The sequence below is a fragment of the Bufo gargarizans genome, chromosome 2 (assembly GCF_014858855.1).
Source record: "Bufo gargarizans isolate SCDJY-AF-19 chromosome 2, ASM1485885v1, whole genome shotgun sequence".
NCBI classification, from domain to species: Eukaryota; Metazoa; Chordata; class Amphibia; order Anura; family Bufonidae; genus Bufo; species Bufo gargarizans.
Window position 1 is genome coordinate 390,865,137 of NC_058081.1, and position 15,080 is coordinate 390,880,216.

The following is a 15,080-nucleotide window of genomic DNA, read 5'->3' on the forward strand; positions in this document are numbered from 1 at the left end:
TTCTGCCCAGTCCTTGAGGGCCACCTTATGGAACATAAATTTTCCTCCCTTATATACCCTCCTTGTACCTTTACCCTCACTTGTTGTATGTGTGGTGTGGGTTTATGTTCTGGGTGTGTGTAGCATTTTGCTGGTTGTTACATGTCTGGGCTTTCGTTGGTGTTGGTCCCTGCATGTATGCTATACGTCACCCGGTACGTTTATACCTCCGTGAGGGGGCTGGTTTCCCGGAGGCTTTAACCATTAGTCTGTATGCAGTGCTGCCTGGGGCTGCCGTGCTCCTTGCGGCATGGGTTCTAGGCAGTATCAGGAGTGATGGCTACCTGTGTGTGTTGTCTGTACGGTGTCCTGTTTGGTGTGTGGGCACCTGTACTTATGCTCGGGTTCCAGTCGTAGTGGCAGCGGCAGGTAAGTGAGTTTTCCGGTGTTCTTACCTGTCGATCCAGATGCTGCATATGGTAATTCCCCTTTCCTTGCCTCTAGGCCTTTAGAGACTCCTGTTCCTCCGTGTTGTGGATGAACAAGTAGTCTCTCCCCTGCTCTTAAGTAGGTATTTCTAGGGTGACTCAGGATATTAGGTATCCAGGGTATGAGCCGTCCCACCATCAGGGTCCGCTCATACGGTTAGGAGTTAGGGAGAGGATTAGGGACGCAATAGGAGGTGACCTGCTTCCTGATCCCAGCATCATGGCCTAGTTGCTATCATTATCCTTCTTACATTGTATGGTGGGGGGTTTCCCCCACTCCCCACCATGACAAATGACTATTAATTAAACATCATGCAGGTAGACGGACTGATGTAAACAATGAGCAGGTCGCAATTTTTGCACAAGAGGCGCACCACCTTCAAACTTCTGACTGCTGGGAGTGCCAAGAGTCAGATCCCCAGTAATCTGATATGTTTGGTCTATTCTGGGTGTAAACCATCTTCATTCTGAATCTAGAAAATCCATTTAAGCTGACTGAAGAGGACCTACTTGTGAGACAAGCATCAATTAAATTTGATTGTTTATGCATAAAAAGTAAAAGTGGTCACAAAGCCAGATATAAATACCAATCTTATCATTGGCACAAAGTTCTTTATAATCGTGATTTGACATTAGCCATGAGAAAGTAAGCAATGCTAAGAGTAGCTGCTGCCATTATACAAAATAATACAGTAAACAGTAATCTTTGCATAAATGGGATGATGGCAATGCAGACCTGTGGTTTATATATTGGCTTGGTCTTGTCTGAATGATGGTTGAGTGATGAGAAGCCCAGAGGTGTAATTTATGGTGCTGGGTCCCCGATGCATAATATGCAACAATACCACCGATCTAATGTGTAATTTAATAATGATGCCTCTTAATGTGGCAGAAGGGCCTTTAGGCCCCATGAGGCACCAGGGCTCAGAAGCTTCTGCTATCTCTGCGCCTCATATAGCTACAACCCTGCACAAGCTACACCCAGCCAGTATCCATAGTACATTACTTTAATAAATAGAAGAAAAGGTTAATGGTTAAAGCACAGTGTCCTTCTCCTCTGTACATGGTTGTAGAGAGGTTACATTGCCAGCCATCACTGTCTCTTGGTTATCAATGGGAATACAGGTGGAAGCATTGGTGTTCTCTATGTGAGAAAATGGGCAGCACACTGTTTCTTGTGATGGCAATGTGCCGCCTGACAAAACATTTTTTTCATTGCAGTTCTCAGTAGAAACATCTGAACATGGGTGAACACTTTCCATCACTGTAGCAGTGTCCTGGCATGTTATCTGGCAATGATCACATTTGTCATCTATTGGAAGTTTCAGAAACTCTGGGAGAACAAGGTTCTCTTTACAGAGTATCCCACGTTGGTCATCTGCCCGGGTATTCTGGACTCTATTCAGCATTTCAACCAGTCCTGTGATAATATAGAGAAAATAACATATAAACATGAAACATATAAATGAGTAAATGTAACAAAAAACATCTAAATAATAAAACGGGCGACAAAATTCAGTTAATGTGGGTACTTACTACTTCTCAGGAAAGTAAAAATCTTTTGATCCTGCATCAATTAGTAATTTTTGGATGTTTGCAGAGAAGTATTTGGAAAATTTTACAATTAGCTATTTTTCTGGAACTCTACATTGTACAGCAGATCGGTGCCAGATTGTCAGAGTTTGTGGACTAATAAATACTAAACTAATGGAATGTCACTAGACTAAGGGCTGTTTCACACGAGCGGATGCCGTGCGTGACATCCGCTGCGTGAATGACAGCCAAGACCCGATGCAGACAGCAGAAGCACAGAGCAGTAACATGACTGATAATGCTCCGTGCCTCTCTGTGATCTCTTTATTACGAAATCACAATGACAACTTTATCTCACTGTGATTTCGTAGTAAAGAGATCACAGAGAGGCACGGAGCATTATCAATCATGTTAATGCTCCGTGCTTCTGCAGTCCGCATCGGGTCTTGGCTGTCATTCACGCAGCGGATGTCACTCACAGCATCCGCTCGTGTGAAACAGCCCTAAGGCCTCTTTCACACGGGCGTCTGTTTTTTTGCCCGGATAAGAGGCGAGTGCGTTGCGGGAAAATGTCCGATTTTTCCGTGCGAGTGCAAAACATTGTAATGCATTTTGCACTCGCGTGAGAAAAATCGCGCATGTTTGGTACCCAAACCCGAACTTCTTCACAGAAGTTCGGGTCTGGGATTGGTGTTCTGTAGATTGTATTATTTTCCCTTATACCATGGTTATAAGGGAAAATAATAGCATTCTAAATACAGAATGCATAGTAAAACAGCGCTGGAGGGGTTAAAAAAAATAATTTAACTTAAATTTAAAGGTAAAGGACCTTTGATGAGGTCACTCCGGTCATCACATGGTCTTTTACCATGGTGAATCACCATGGTAAAAGATCATGTGACGTACCATGTGATGACCGGAGTGACATCATCAAAGGTCCTTTACCTCTATTTAATGCTCACCACAGGTCCTAGTTAACAAAGGAGACACAAGGAGATGCCGGGCTTCGCGATCAAGTGGACTAAGGTGAGTTAAATTTTTTTTTATTTTTTTTAACCCCTCCAGCGCTGTTTTACTATGCATTCTGTATTCAGAATGCTATTATTTTCCCTTATAACCATGTTATAAGGGAAAATAATACAGTGAATAGACTGTCATCTTAGCAACCATGCGTGAAAATCGCACCGCATCCGCACTTGCTTGCGGATGCTATGCGATTTTCACGCACCCCATTCACTTCTATGGGGCCTGCGTCACGTGAAAATCGCACAATATAGAGCATGCTGCGATTTTCACTCAACGCACAAGTGATGCGTGAAAATCAACCCTCATGTGCACAGCCCCATAGAAATGAATGGGTCAGGATTCAGTGCGGGTGCAATACGTTCACCGCACGCATCGCACCCGCACGGAAAACTCGCCCGTGTGAAAGGGGCCTAACACTTCCTGCTGTTGGAATCAATCCTTTAATGCTTTTATTGTAATATATTTGCACATTTGAATCATGAATATTCAAGACCACAATCGGACATCAGATTACAAATTGCAATTTTTCCAGGAACTCTCTATTTAGTTGTGGCAATTCCAGATCAATGGGACCGTTTTTCAGACTTGAAGATGTATGAAACTGAACTAAAGATGGCTACTGATGGAGGAAGGCCAGGCAAGTTAGACTGGAATTACATTCATAGTTACAACTCTTCCATCTATATATGATGCATCTTTTTCATCAGTTGTGAATCTCATACAGGTAATCTGCTTCAATGAATTTCATATTGTATAACTGTGTATAATGAGATAGCAGATCATTAGACTGTAAACTGTAGGTACAGAGCTCTGCTAGAACCTGTTACATTTACAGCACACTGGAGAGATGGGGAAATCTCCAGGCCTGTACTGCGCATGCACCAAACACGCTGCCTCGACACTTCAAGGCCAGGTGTGAGTTTGTCTTCCCTGCCTGGTCCTGTCAGTCAAAGCAGTGAAGTCAAGCTGAGCCTCTGGGTGCAATGAAGTTCAACTGCAACACCCTCATTACACCCAGGGGCTAATTTCCATACAAATAAATGCTGATTTCTCCACTCTATCGGCACATGTGCACTGCTCACCACATACGTGCCATATCTCCCATGGCAGATGAATTTAATCAAGGTATCCGATGACCAATTCCCTTTAAAGTTAAAGGAGACCTTTCGACTCTTCTGACATGTCTCTTTTAGTAAATACTGGAGCATATATAAAGGACATATTAATAGCCAGTTCTCAATTTAGTCTTATTTCCAGGAGGAATAACAGTGGAATGGCACAATGCAGAGTCTTAAATTTTTAAAGATTCTAAATCCTGGACGAATCCCCCAATTAGCTCAAATAAATAAAGATGTTATACTCGCTCCTTTCTCTAGCATGTTCTCTGTGCCATTGGTCCAGTACTGCTGCTTGTTTACAGTACTATTACAGTACACCACTGAGGACAGTGACTGGCTGCAGCAGTCATGCGTTGTATCACCGCCACAGTTTGTAAACAAGCAGCACCACAGAGAATGGTGCTGGAGGTTAGTATTACATAATTTAGCTAATTGGGGGGTCTTGTCCGAATCATTGATCTAATTATCTCCCACAACCACTTTAAGAAAGATGCTTCAATATTGTTATTTCATGGGGAAAGAGTTGACCAAAACATATATGTAACATCCAGGAGAGACCACAGGTCCTCTTTAACCTCCTCAGGACCGCCACACGCAGGATCGCTTTCTGGCGGCGGCCCTTTTGTTCCTCCTGGACGCGCCGATGCGTTCTTCTCGTGAGGCGCGAGATTTCGAGCAGAGCTGGCCCGCACATGCGCAGTACGGGCCGGGAATCGTTACTTCAGAAGTTCGTGACCAGCCTGCCAGCCAATGGTCAGCGCTGGCAGGCTGGTGACTTTAAAAAAATCTAATCAGAAGCCATTTAACACCTTATATTTATAAATATAAGGTGTTAAATGGCTTCTGTGCTCCTCTGCTGGTCCTTTTCGTCGGTTGGTCCCAGTAGAGGAGCAGACATCACAGTGAGTACACCGACACTACACTTAGCCCCAGATCACCCCCCATCACCCCAATTAACCCCTTGATCACCCCTGTCAATCACAAGTGAAAGGGGAAAAAAGTGATCAGTGTAAACTGTCACTTTCTTTTTCCACTAGTATTGACAGTTAGGTTTTAGGTTAGTTTAGGCCCCTTTGTTAGGTAGTTAGCGTCAGTTAGCGCCAAGCCCACCGCACCGCAGTCACTGATTCGCTGATTAGCGTATCGCTAATCAGCATTTGTACTTTTATAGTATCTGTAAGTGATCAGAACTGATCACAGTCAGATCTATAATAGTATTAGTGTCACCTTAGTTCGCCCTCCACCCAAAACGCAGTGTTTGCCTGATCAGGCCTGATCGGTCGCCCACACGTGCGTTCACCCATGCCCGCCCCGCCGCAGTGACAAAATTATTATTATTTTTTTTTAGCACTGCACAATCACTTCAGAAGCGCTGCGGCGATAAAAAAAAAAATCAGTTTTGATATTTTTTATCAATCGCAGCGGCTTCCTGTACTTTGCTAGCCTCCCATTTGTAAGACAGGCTTGCTTTTTTTCTTGTGTAGTCTCAGGGAATACCCCCTAAATTTAGTTGACCAAATGGCAAGTAAGGGGTATTTTTCTGAAGAGGCCTACAGGCTTCTGACCCAGTCGGTTGAGGAATGGGAACCCTCATCTGACGAATCCAGCGGGTCAGAATACGAAACTGTAGAAAGCAGTGGCAGTCTGACCCAAAGTTCGGACGATGAGGTTGAGGTCTCTGATACCACCAAGCATACCCGGCCCCGTGTTGCTAGACCACAGGTTGCGCAGGATCCGCTTCAAGGGCAGCAGAGTGGGGCTGGCGCTGTCGGATTACGTGGTGAGGCATACACCAGCAGCGCAGCCCATCCTGGACGTAGTACCAGCACTGCCGTAGAACATGGTGAAGTGGCGAGCACCAGAAGGGCAGTTGAAGCTGGTACAGTGGCACGTGCATTAGTTCCCCCGTTGCAGCCACCGCACAGACAGGCCCGTAGAGCCCCTAGAGTCCCTGAGGTGCTGGCAAACCCTGATTGGCAGCCCCCAACTTCAGCCGCACCAGAAGTTCCCCCTTTCACCACCCAGTCTTGAGTTCGGGTTGAGACAGCTCAGATCGGATCGACACTGGGGGTTTTTGAGCTGTTCTTGACTGCGGAGCTCTTGGACTTAGTCGTGGCAGAAACAAACTGGTATGCCACTCAATTTATAGCCGCCAACCCGGGAAGCTTTTATGCCCAGTCTTTCCGGTGGAAACCCATCCAAGTTTCCGAATTTAAAACTTTTCTGGGCCTTCTCCTCAACATGGGCCTGACAAAAAAGCATGAATTGCGGTCATATTGGTCCACGAACCCAATTCATCACATGCCCATGTTCTCTGCTGCCATGTCCAGGACACGATTTTTGACCATCCTGCGTTTCCTGCACTTTAGTGACAACAGCACCTCTCATCCCAGAGGCCACCCAGCTTTTGACCGACTCCACAAAATTCGGCCCCTCATAGACCACTTTAACACCAAATTTGCTGATTTGTATACCCCTGAGCAAAACATCTGCATAGACGAGTCCCTTATACATTTTACCGGGCGCCTTGGCTTCAATACATCCTAAGCAAGCGCACCCGGTATGGGGTCAAATTGAATAAGCTCTGTGAAAGGGCCACAGGCTATACGCACAAATTTCGAGTCTATGAGGGTAAAGATGAGACCCTGGAGCCAGTTGGTTGCCCTGACTACCTAGGGAGCAGTGGGAAGACCCTCTTCAATGACCAGATGTTGGCTCCTTATTTACTTTCCCACAGGACCAGATGCTGGTATAAGAAGGCGTCTGTATATTTAATTCAATTGGCACTGTACAATAGTTTTGTTCTCTACAGTAAGGCTGGGAGAACAAGATCCTTCCTCAAATTTCAGGAAGAGACCATTGAGAACCTCCTGCATCCAGGAGGTTTCGTGGCCCCAACCACCAGTGTAGTGAGCTGTCTACACGAGCGACATATGTCCTGGCAGACGCCTTTCCCCTCCTTTTTTTTTTTTTGCACATTTTTTTGGCAGAGATTTTTTAATCCACATTGATCGATGCGAAAGAAATCTGTGCCGTTCATTTTTTCTTTCAGCCAGGAGGCTGAACGAAAAAAAAAATCTCATTACCCGTATGCTCAATATAAGGAGAATAGCAGAAACTCCTAATGCTGGCCAGGGCAGTACAAACACCCCACAAATGACCCTATTTTGGAAAGAAGACACCCCAAGGTATTTGCTGAGGGGCATATTGGGTCCATGAAAGATTGAACTTTTTGTCCCCAGTTAGCGGAAAGGGAGACTTTGTGAGAAAAAAAAATAAAAATCAATTTCTGCTAATTTGTGGCAAAAAAAAATTCTTCTATGAACTCGCCATGCCCCTCACGGAATACCTTGGGGTGTCTTCTTTCCAAAATGGGGTCACATGTGGGGTATTTATACTGCCCTGGCATTTTAGGGGTCCTAAAGCGTGAGAAGAAGTCTGGAATCCAAATGTCTAAAAATGCCCTCCTAAAAAGTACTCATTGGAATTTGGGCTCCTTTGCGCACCTAGGCTGCAAAAAAGTGTCACACATGTGGTATCGCCGTACTCAGGAGAAGTAGGGCAATGTGTTTTGGGGTGTATTTTTACATATACCCATGCTGGGTGAGAGAAATAGCTCTGTCAAATGACAACTTTGCATTAAAAAAATGGGAAAAGTTGACTTTTACAGAAATCTTTCTCTTACCCAGTATGGGTATGTGTAAAAATACACCCCAAAACACATTGCCCTACTTCTTCTGAGTACGGCGATACCACATGTGTGACACTTTTTTGCAGCCTAGGTGCGCAAAGGGGCCCAAATTCTAAAGAGCACCTTTAGGATTTCACAGGGCATTTTTTACGCATTTGGATTTCAAACTACTTCTCACGCTTTAAGTCCCCTAAAATGCCAGGGCAGTATAAATACCCCACAAATGACCCCATTTTGGAAAGAAGACACCCCAAGGTATTTCGTGAAAAATGCCCTGTAAAATCCTAAAAGTGCTCTTTTTAGAATTTGGGTCCCTTTGCGTACCTAGGCTGCAAAAAAGTGTCACACATGTGGTATCGCCGTACTCAGAAGAAGTAGGGCAATGTGTTTTGGGGTGTATTTTTACATATACCCATGCTGGGTGAGAGAAATATCTTCCAATGAGAGCTTTCAGGATTTCACAGGGCATTTTTATGCATTTGGATTCCAAACTACTTCTCATGCTTTAGGACCCCTAAAATGCCAGGGCAGTATAAATACCCCACATGTGACCCCATTTTGGAAAGAAGACACCCCAAGATATTCCGTGAGGGGTATGGTTAGTTCATGTAAAATTCTATTTTTAGTCACAAGTTAGAGGAATATGAGACTTAATGTAATTTTTTTCCTTTTTTTTTTTCTTACAATCATTTTCCGCTAATTTGTGACAAAAAATAAAAACTTTCATGAACTCACTATGCCTATCAGCGAATACCTTAGGGTGTCTACTTTCCGAAATGGTGTCATTTGTGGGGTGTTTCTACTGTCTGGGCATTGTAGAACCTCAGGAAACATGACAGGTGTTCAGAAAGTCAGAGCTGCTTCAAAATGCGAAAATTCACATTTTTGTACCATAGTTTGTAAACGCTATAACTTTTGCGCAAACCAATAAATATACACTTATTGCATTTTTTTTATCAAAGACATGTAGAACAATAAATTTAGAGAAAATTTTATATAGAAATGTAGTTTTATTTGAAAAATTTTACAACTGAAAGTGAAAAAATTTCGGTCAATTTCGATTAATAGAAAAAAAAATTAAAAATGTCAGCAGCAATGAAATACCACCAAATGAAAGCTCTATTAGTGAGAAGACAAGGAGGTAAAATTCATTTGGGTGGTAAGTTGTATGACCGAGCAATAAACCGTGAAAGTAGTGTAGTGCAGAATTGTAAAAAGTGGTCTGGTTGTTAAGGGGGTTTAAGCTAGGGGAGCTGAGGTGGTTAACCCCTTAGGGACCCATGACGTATCGGTACGGCATGTTTCCCGAATCCTTAAGGACCCATGACGTACCGGTACGTCATGGCTTTAATTCGCGATTCCGGCGCCGCGGGGGTTAATCGGAACGGGATGCCGGCTGAAATCATTCAGCCGGCATCCCGTAACAACGCAGGGGGGGGTCATTTGACCCCCCCGTATAGACGATCGCAGAAAACCGCAGGTCCATTCAGACCTGCGGTTTTCTGCGTTTCCGGTCCATTCGGGTGTGCTGTGACCCGATGAACCGGAAAAAGACTGCGATCGGTGGCGTAATTTTACACCACCAATCGCAGTCCGAGGATTTGAGGAGGCGGTGCTGGCCCTGGTGCTGAACACTGCTGTCCAGGGTGCTGATTGGTGCAGGGGAGAGAGGCGCGAGATTCAAACTTCCTGCGCTCCTCTCTCCCCTCCTCTTCCTGTCCAGCACCCTGACCGTGCAGCATCGTCCAGCACCAGCTCCTGTGTCCCCCTAATCGGCATCCATCACCCTCCTGCACCCATCGCCACTCAGGTAGGTTAGGGTCAGTGAGGGAGAGGCACCATTAGGAAGGGAAAGAAGGGAAAAGTTAGTTAGGAAAAAAAAAAAAAAAAAAAGAACTTTTACACAAAACTTTTTTGATCCATCTATCAGACCCCAGAGCCCCCCCTGCCACTTGCCCCCCCCTACCAGCCCCCCACCACCACCAGCCCCCCCCACCCCCCCCAGGGGCCACACATGCTAGGGATCCTGTGGCCCACCCTAGTACGAGCCGCCCTGGGGTTCGTACTGGTTTCCCGGCCCACCAAATAAGTTCACCGGAGCCCCCTGCCGATGAACTTAGCTGGTGTCCCCCAGTGGACTTTGAGCCTGAGATTCCGGATTTCGCTGGCAATCCTGGAATCCAGATTCCCACAGTGGGGTTTACTGAAATAGACTTTTTTAGTTTTTTTTTCAGTAACCCACTGGTGAATTTGATGGTGGAGCAGACGAATCTGTACGCCCAACAGTTCGTCGCTCAAAACCCAGGCTCATTTTTGGCTAGACCCGGTGGCTGGACGCCGGTCAGTGCAGCCGAAATGAGGACATTTTGGGGCCTCGTGCTGCATATGGGTCTAGTCCAAAAACCCAGTGTCAGGCAATACTGGAGTGGGGACGTACTATACCAGACCCCACTGTACAGTATGGTCATGACACGTCCCCGGTTTGAGGCCATCCGGAAATGTCTGCATTATTCCGATAATGCAGCATGTCCACCCCGAGGTGATCCTGCCTATGACCGGCTGTATAAGATACGGCCGGTCATCGATCACTTTGGGGCCACATTTCAGCAGGCCTACGTACCTGGAAGGGAGGTCGCGGTTGATGAGTCTCTCGTTGCGTTCAAGGGGAGACTCAGTTTCCGCCAATACATTCCCACAAAGCGGGCGAGGTATGGCGTGAAGCTATACAAAATTTGTGAGAGTACCTCAGGGTACACTTACAAATTTCGTGTGTACGAGGGGCGAGATTCCCGTATTCAACCCCCAGAATGTCCCCCCACTCTGGGTGTTAGCGGGAAACTCGTGTGGGACCTTATGCACCCACTGCTGGATAAGGGTTACCACTTGTACGTGGATAACTTTTATACCAGCATTCCCTTGTTCAGGTCCCTTGCCGCCAGATCCACGTTCGCTTGTGGGACCGTGCGGAAAAATCAGCGCGGCCTCCCTGCCCACCCCCTCCAGGTACCTATCCCCAGGGGTGAGACCCGTGCCCTTACCAGTGGAAACCTGTTGCTGGTCAGGTATAAGGACAAGAGGGATGTCCTTATGCTGTCCACAATCCACGGTAACAGCACCACCCCAGTCCCTGTGCGAGGTACCGCGGCAACGGTCCTCAAGCCCGATTGTATCGTCGACTACAATCGGTATATGGGAGGAGTTGATCTCTCTGATCAAGTCCTCACGCCATATAATGCCATGCGCAAAACCCGGGCATGGTACAAAAAAGTTACGGTCTACATGGTGCAGGTTGCCATGTACAACTCTTTTGTACTATCCCGAAGCGCTGGCAGCACAGGGACATTCCTCCAATTCTATGAGGCAGTCCTCAAAGACCTGATCTTTTCGGACCGGGAAAGAGCAGGCCGGAGTACCTCGGGAACTGGAGGCGCCCGGATCGTCCCTGGCCAACACTTTCCAGGTGTGGTCCCCCATACTGGAAAGAAGGGACGAACCCAAAAAAGATGCAGAGTGTGTCACAAGAGGGGGATACGGAAGGACACCACCACTCAATGTGACACGTGCCCCGATCATCCGGGCCTCTGCGTTATCGATTGCTTCAGGGAGTATCACACTTCCATGGAGTACTAAATTTTTATAATCCCCAACAGTCCACTAGAGAACATAAAACACTATGGCTCTTAGACTTTGGAGACACAGAAACAATTTTTTTTCCCCAAAAAAATATTAGTTTTAGAGCAGGCATCCTCAAACTGCGGCCCTCCAGATGTTGTAAAACTATAACTCCCAGCATGCCCAGACAACCTACAGCCATCAGCAGGGCATGGTGGGAATTGTAGTTTTACAACATCTGGAGGGCCGCAGTTTTTAGGATGCCTGCTTAGTGTCTCCAAAGTCTGAGAGCCATACATATTGGGCATCGTCGCGTGCGTAAAAGTCGTCGCTATAAAAATAACATTTGACCAAACGCCTCGAATGAACGGTGTTAAAAATATAAAACAAAAACGGTGCCAAAACACCCATTTTTGGGCAAAATTTCAATTTGAATCCCTTTTGCCGGTAATAAAGCAAGGGTTAACAGCCAAACAAAACTCAATATTTATGGCCCTGATTCTGTAGTTTGCAGAAACACCCCATATGTGGTCGTAAATGGCTATATAGCCGCACGGCAGGGCATAGAACGAAGGGAACTCCATACGGTTTCTGGAAGGCAGATTTTGATGGACAGTTTTTTTTTTTGACACCATGTCCCATTAGAAGCCCCCCCTGATGTAGCCTAGACTAGAAACTCCAAAAAAGTGACCCCATCTAAGAAACTACACCCCTCAAGGTATTCAAAAGTTACTTTACAAACTATGTTAACCCTTTAGGTGTTCCACAAAACTAAATAGCGAATGTAGAACATTTTTTAGAATTAATTTTTTTGTTACATTGCCTCAAAAAAGAGTAATATAGAGCAACCAAAAATCATATTTACCCCTAAAATAGTCCCAAAACAACAACCACCTTATCCTGTAGTTTCCTAGATGGGGTCACTTTTATGGAGTTTCTACTCTAGGGGTGCATCAGGGGGCTTGAAAGGGTACATGGTGTAAATAAACCAGTCCAGCAAAATCTGCCTTCCAAAAACCATATGACGTTCCCCTCCTTCTATGTCCTGCCGTTTGGCCAAACAGTAGTTTACGACCACATATGGGGTGTTTCTGCAAACTACAGAATCAGGGCAACCCATTTTGAGTTTTGTTTGGCAGTTAACCCTTGTTTTACTCCTGGAAAAAATTGATTATATTGGAAAATTTTCCAAAAAATAGAAATTTCTAAATTGTTTCTCCATCTGCCATTAACTCTTGTGGAACACCTAAAGGGTTAACAAAGTTTGTAAACCCAGTTTTGAATACCTTGAGGGGTGTACTTTCTTAGATGGAGTCACTTTTTTGAAATTTCTATTCTAGGGGTGCAACAGGGGGCTTCAAATGGGACATGGTATAAACAAAACCAGTCCTGCAAAATCTGCCTTCCAAAACCCATATGGTGTTCCCCTCCTTCTATGTCCTCCCGTTTGGCCAAACAGTAGTTTACGACCACATATGGGGTGTTTCTGCAAACTACAGAATCAGGGCAACCCATTTTGAGTTTTGTTTGGCAGTTAACCCTTGTTTTACTCCTGGAAAAAATTGATTATATTGGAAAATTTTCCAAAAAATAGAAATTTCTAAATTGTTTCTCCATCTGCCATTAACTCTTGTGGAACACCTAAAGGGTTAACAAAGTTTGTAAACCCAGTTTTGAATACCTTGAGGGGTGTACTTTCTTAGATGGAGTCACTTTTTTGAAATTTCTATTCTAGGGGTGCAACAGGGGGCTTCAAATGGGACATGGTATAAACAAAACCAGTCCTGCAAAATCTGCCTTCCAAAACCCATATGGTGTTCCCCTCCTTCTATGTCCTCCCGTTTGGCCAAACAGTAGTTTACGACCACATATGGGGTGTTTCTGCAAACTACAGAATCAGGGCAACCCATTTTGAGTTTTGTTTGGCAGTTAACCCTTGTTTTACTCCTGGAAAAAATTGATTATATTGGAAAATTTTCCAAAAAATAGAAATTTCTAAATTGTTTCTCCATCTGCCATTAACTCTTGTGGAACACCTAAAGGGTTAACAAAGTTTGTAAACCCAGTTTTGAATACCTTGAGGGGTGTACTTTCTTAGATGGAGTCACTTTTTTGAAATTTCTATTCTAGGGGTGCAACAGGGGGCTTCAAATGGGACATGGTATAAACAAAACCAGTCCTGCAAAATCTGCCTTCCAAAACCCATATGGCGTTCCCCTCCTTCTATGTCCTCCCGTTTGGCCAAACAGTAGTTTACGACCACATATGGGGTGTTTCTGCAAACTACAGAATCAGGGCAACCCATTTTGAGTTTTGTTTGGCAGTTAACCCTTGTTTTACTCCTGGAAAAAATTGATTATATTGGAAAATTTTCCAAAAAATAGAAATTTCTAAATTGTTTCTCCATCTGCCATTAACTCTTGTGGAACACCTAAAGGGTTAACAAAGTTTGTAAACCCAGTTTTGAATACCTTGAGGGGTGTACTTTCTTAGATGGAGTCACTTTTTTGAAATTTCTATTCTAGGGGTGCAACAGGGGGCTTCAAATGGGACATGGTATAAACAAAACCAGTCCTGCAAAATCTGCCTTCCAAAACCCATATGGTGTTCCCCTCCTTCTATGTCCTGCCGTTTGGCCAAACAGTAGTTTACGACCACATATGGGGTGTTTCTGCAAACTACAGAATCAGGGCAACCCATTTTGAGTTTTGTTTGGCAGTTAACCCTTGTTTTACTCCTGGAAAAAATTGATTATATTGGAAAATTTTCCCAAAAATAGAAATTTCTAAATTGTTTCTCCATCTGCCATTAACTCTTGTGGAAGACCTAAAGGGTTAATAAAGTTTGAAAAAACTGTTTTGAATACCTTGAGGGGTGTAGTTTCTAGAATAGGGTCATTTTTGGGAGGTTTCTATTATCTAAGCCTCACAATATGACTGCAAACCTGAACTGGTCCATAAAAAGTGGGATTTTGAAGATTTCTGAAAAATTTCAAAATTTGCTTCTAAACTTCTAAGCCTTGTAACATCCCCAAAAAATAAAATATCATTCCCAAAATGCTACACACATGAAGTAGACATATGGGGAATGTAAAGCCATCACAATTTTTGGGGGTATTACTATGTATTACAGAAGTAGAGAAACTGAAACTTTGAAATTTGCTAATTTTTCAAAAAAAATTGTAAAAATTTTATTTTTTTGTGCAAAAAAATTAACTTTTTTGACCCAATTTTAGCAGTGTCATGAAGTACAATATGTGACGAAAAAACAATCTCAGAACGGCCTGGGTAAGTCAAAGCGTTTTAAAGTTATGAGCACTTAAAGGGACACTGGTCAGATTTGCAAAAAATGGCCAAGTCCTTAAGGTGAAATAGGGCTGAGTCCTTAAGGGGTTAAAGGCCATGTGGAGGCAATTTTTGTTTATGATTGCATTTTACTCATTTGTAGCTAAAAATCATATTTTCAATTGGCCTTTATTAAAAATATTGAGCCTTTCTGTCACAAAGGTTTAACTGCTTTTCTAATTGTGTGACTGGTACTTTCACTTTGTGCCTGTCATCTAATAAACCTTAAATACCTAGAGGTCATAAACACTTATTTAAGCCACATTCTTATCAGTGAGATAACAACCAA

At 44.2% G+C, this 15,080-nt stretch overlaps 1 protein-coding gene across 3 annotated transcripts in view; it reads right to left on the bottom strand.

Moving 5' to 3' along the window:
* Positions 1 to 1,045: 1,045 nt before the first annotated feature.
* RGS14 (regulator of G protein signaling 14) overlaps positions 1,046 to 15,080 on the bottom strand; it is a 200,798-nt gene continuing 186,763 nt past the window's right edge. For all 3 annotated transcript variants that reach the window (XM_044280805.1, XM_044280804.1, XM_044280803.1), the window contains one exon: positions 1,046 to 1,887. In XM_044280805.1, the coding sequence (XP_044136740.1) occupies positions 1,502 to 1,887 (386 nt within the window). In that variant the 3' untranslated portion in view covers positions 1,046 to 1,501. The remainder of the gene's footprint in view (positions 1,888 to 15,080) is intronic.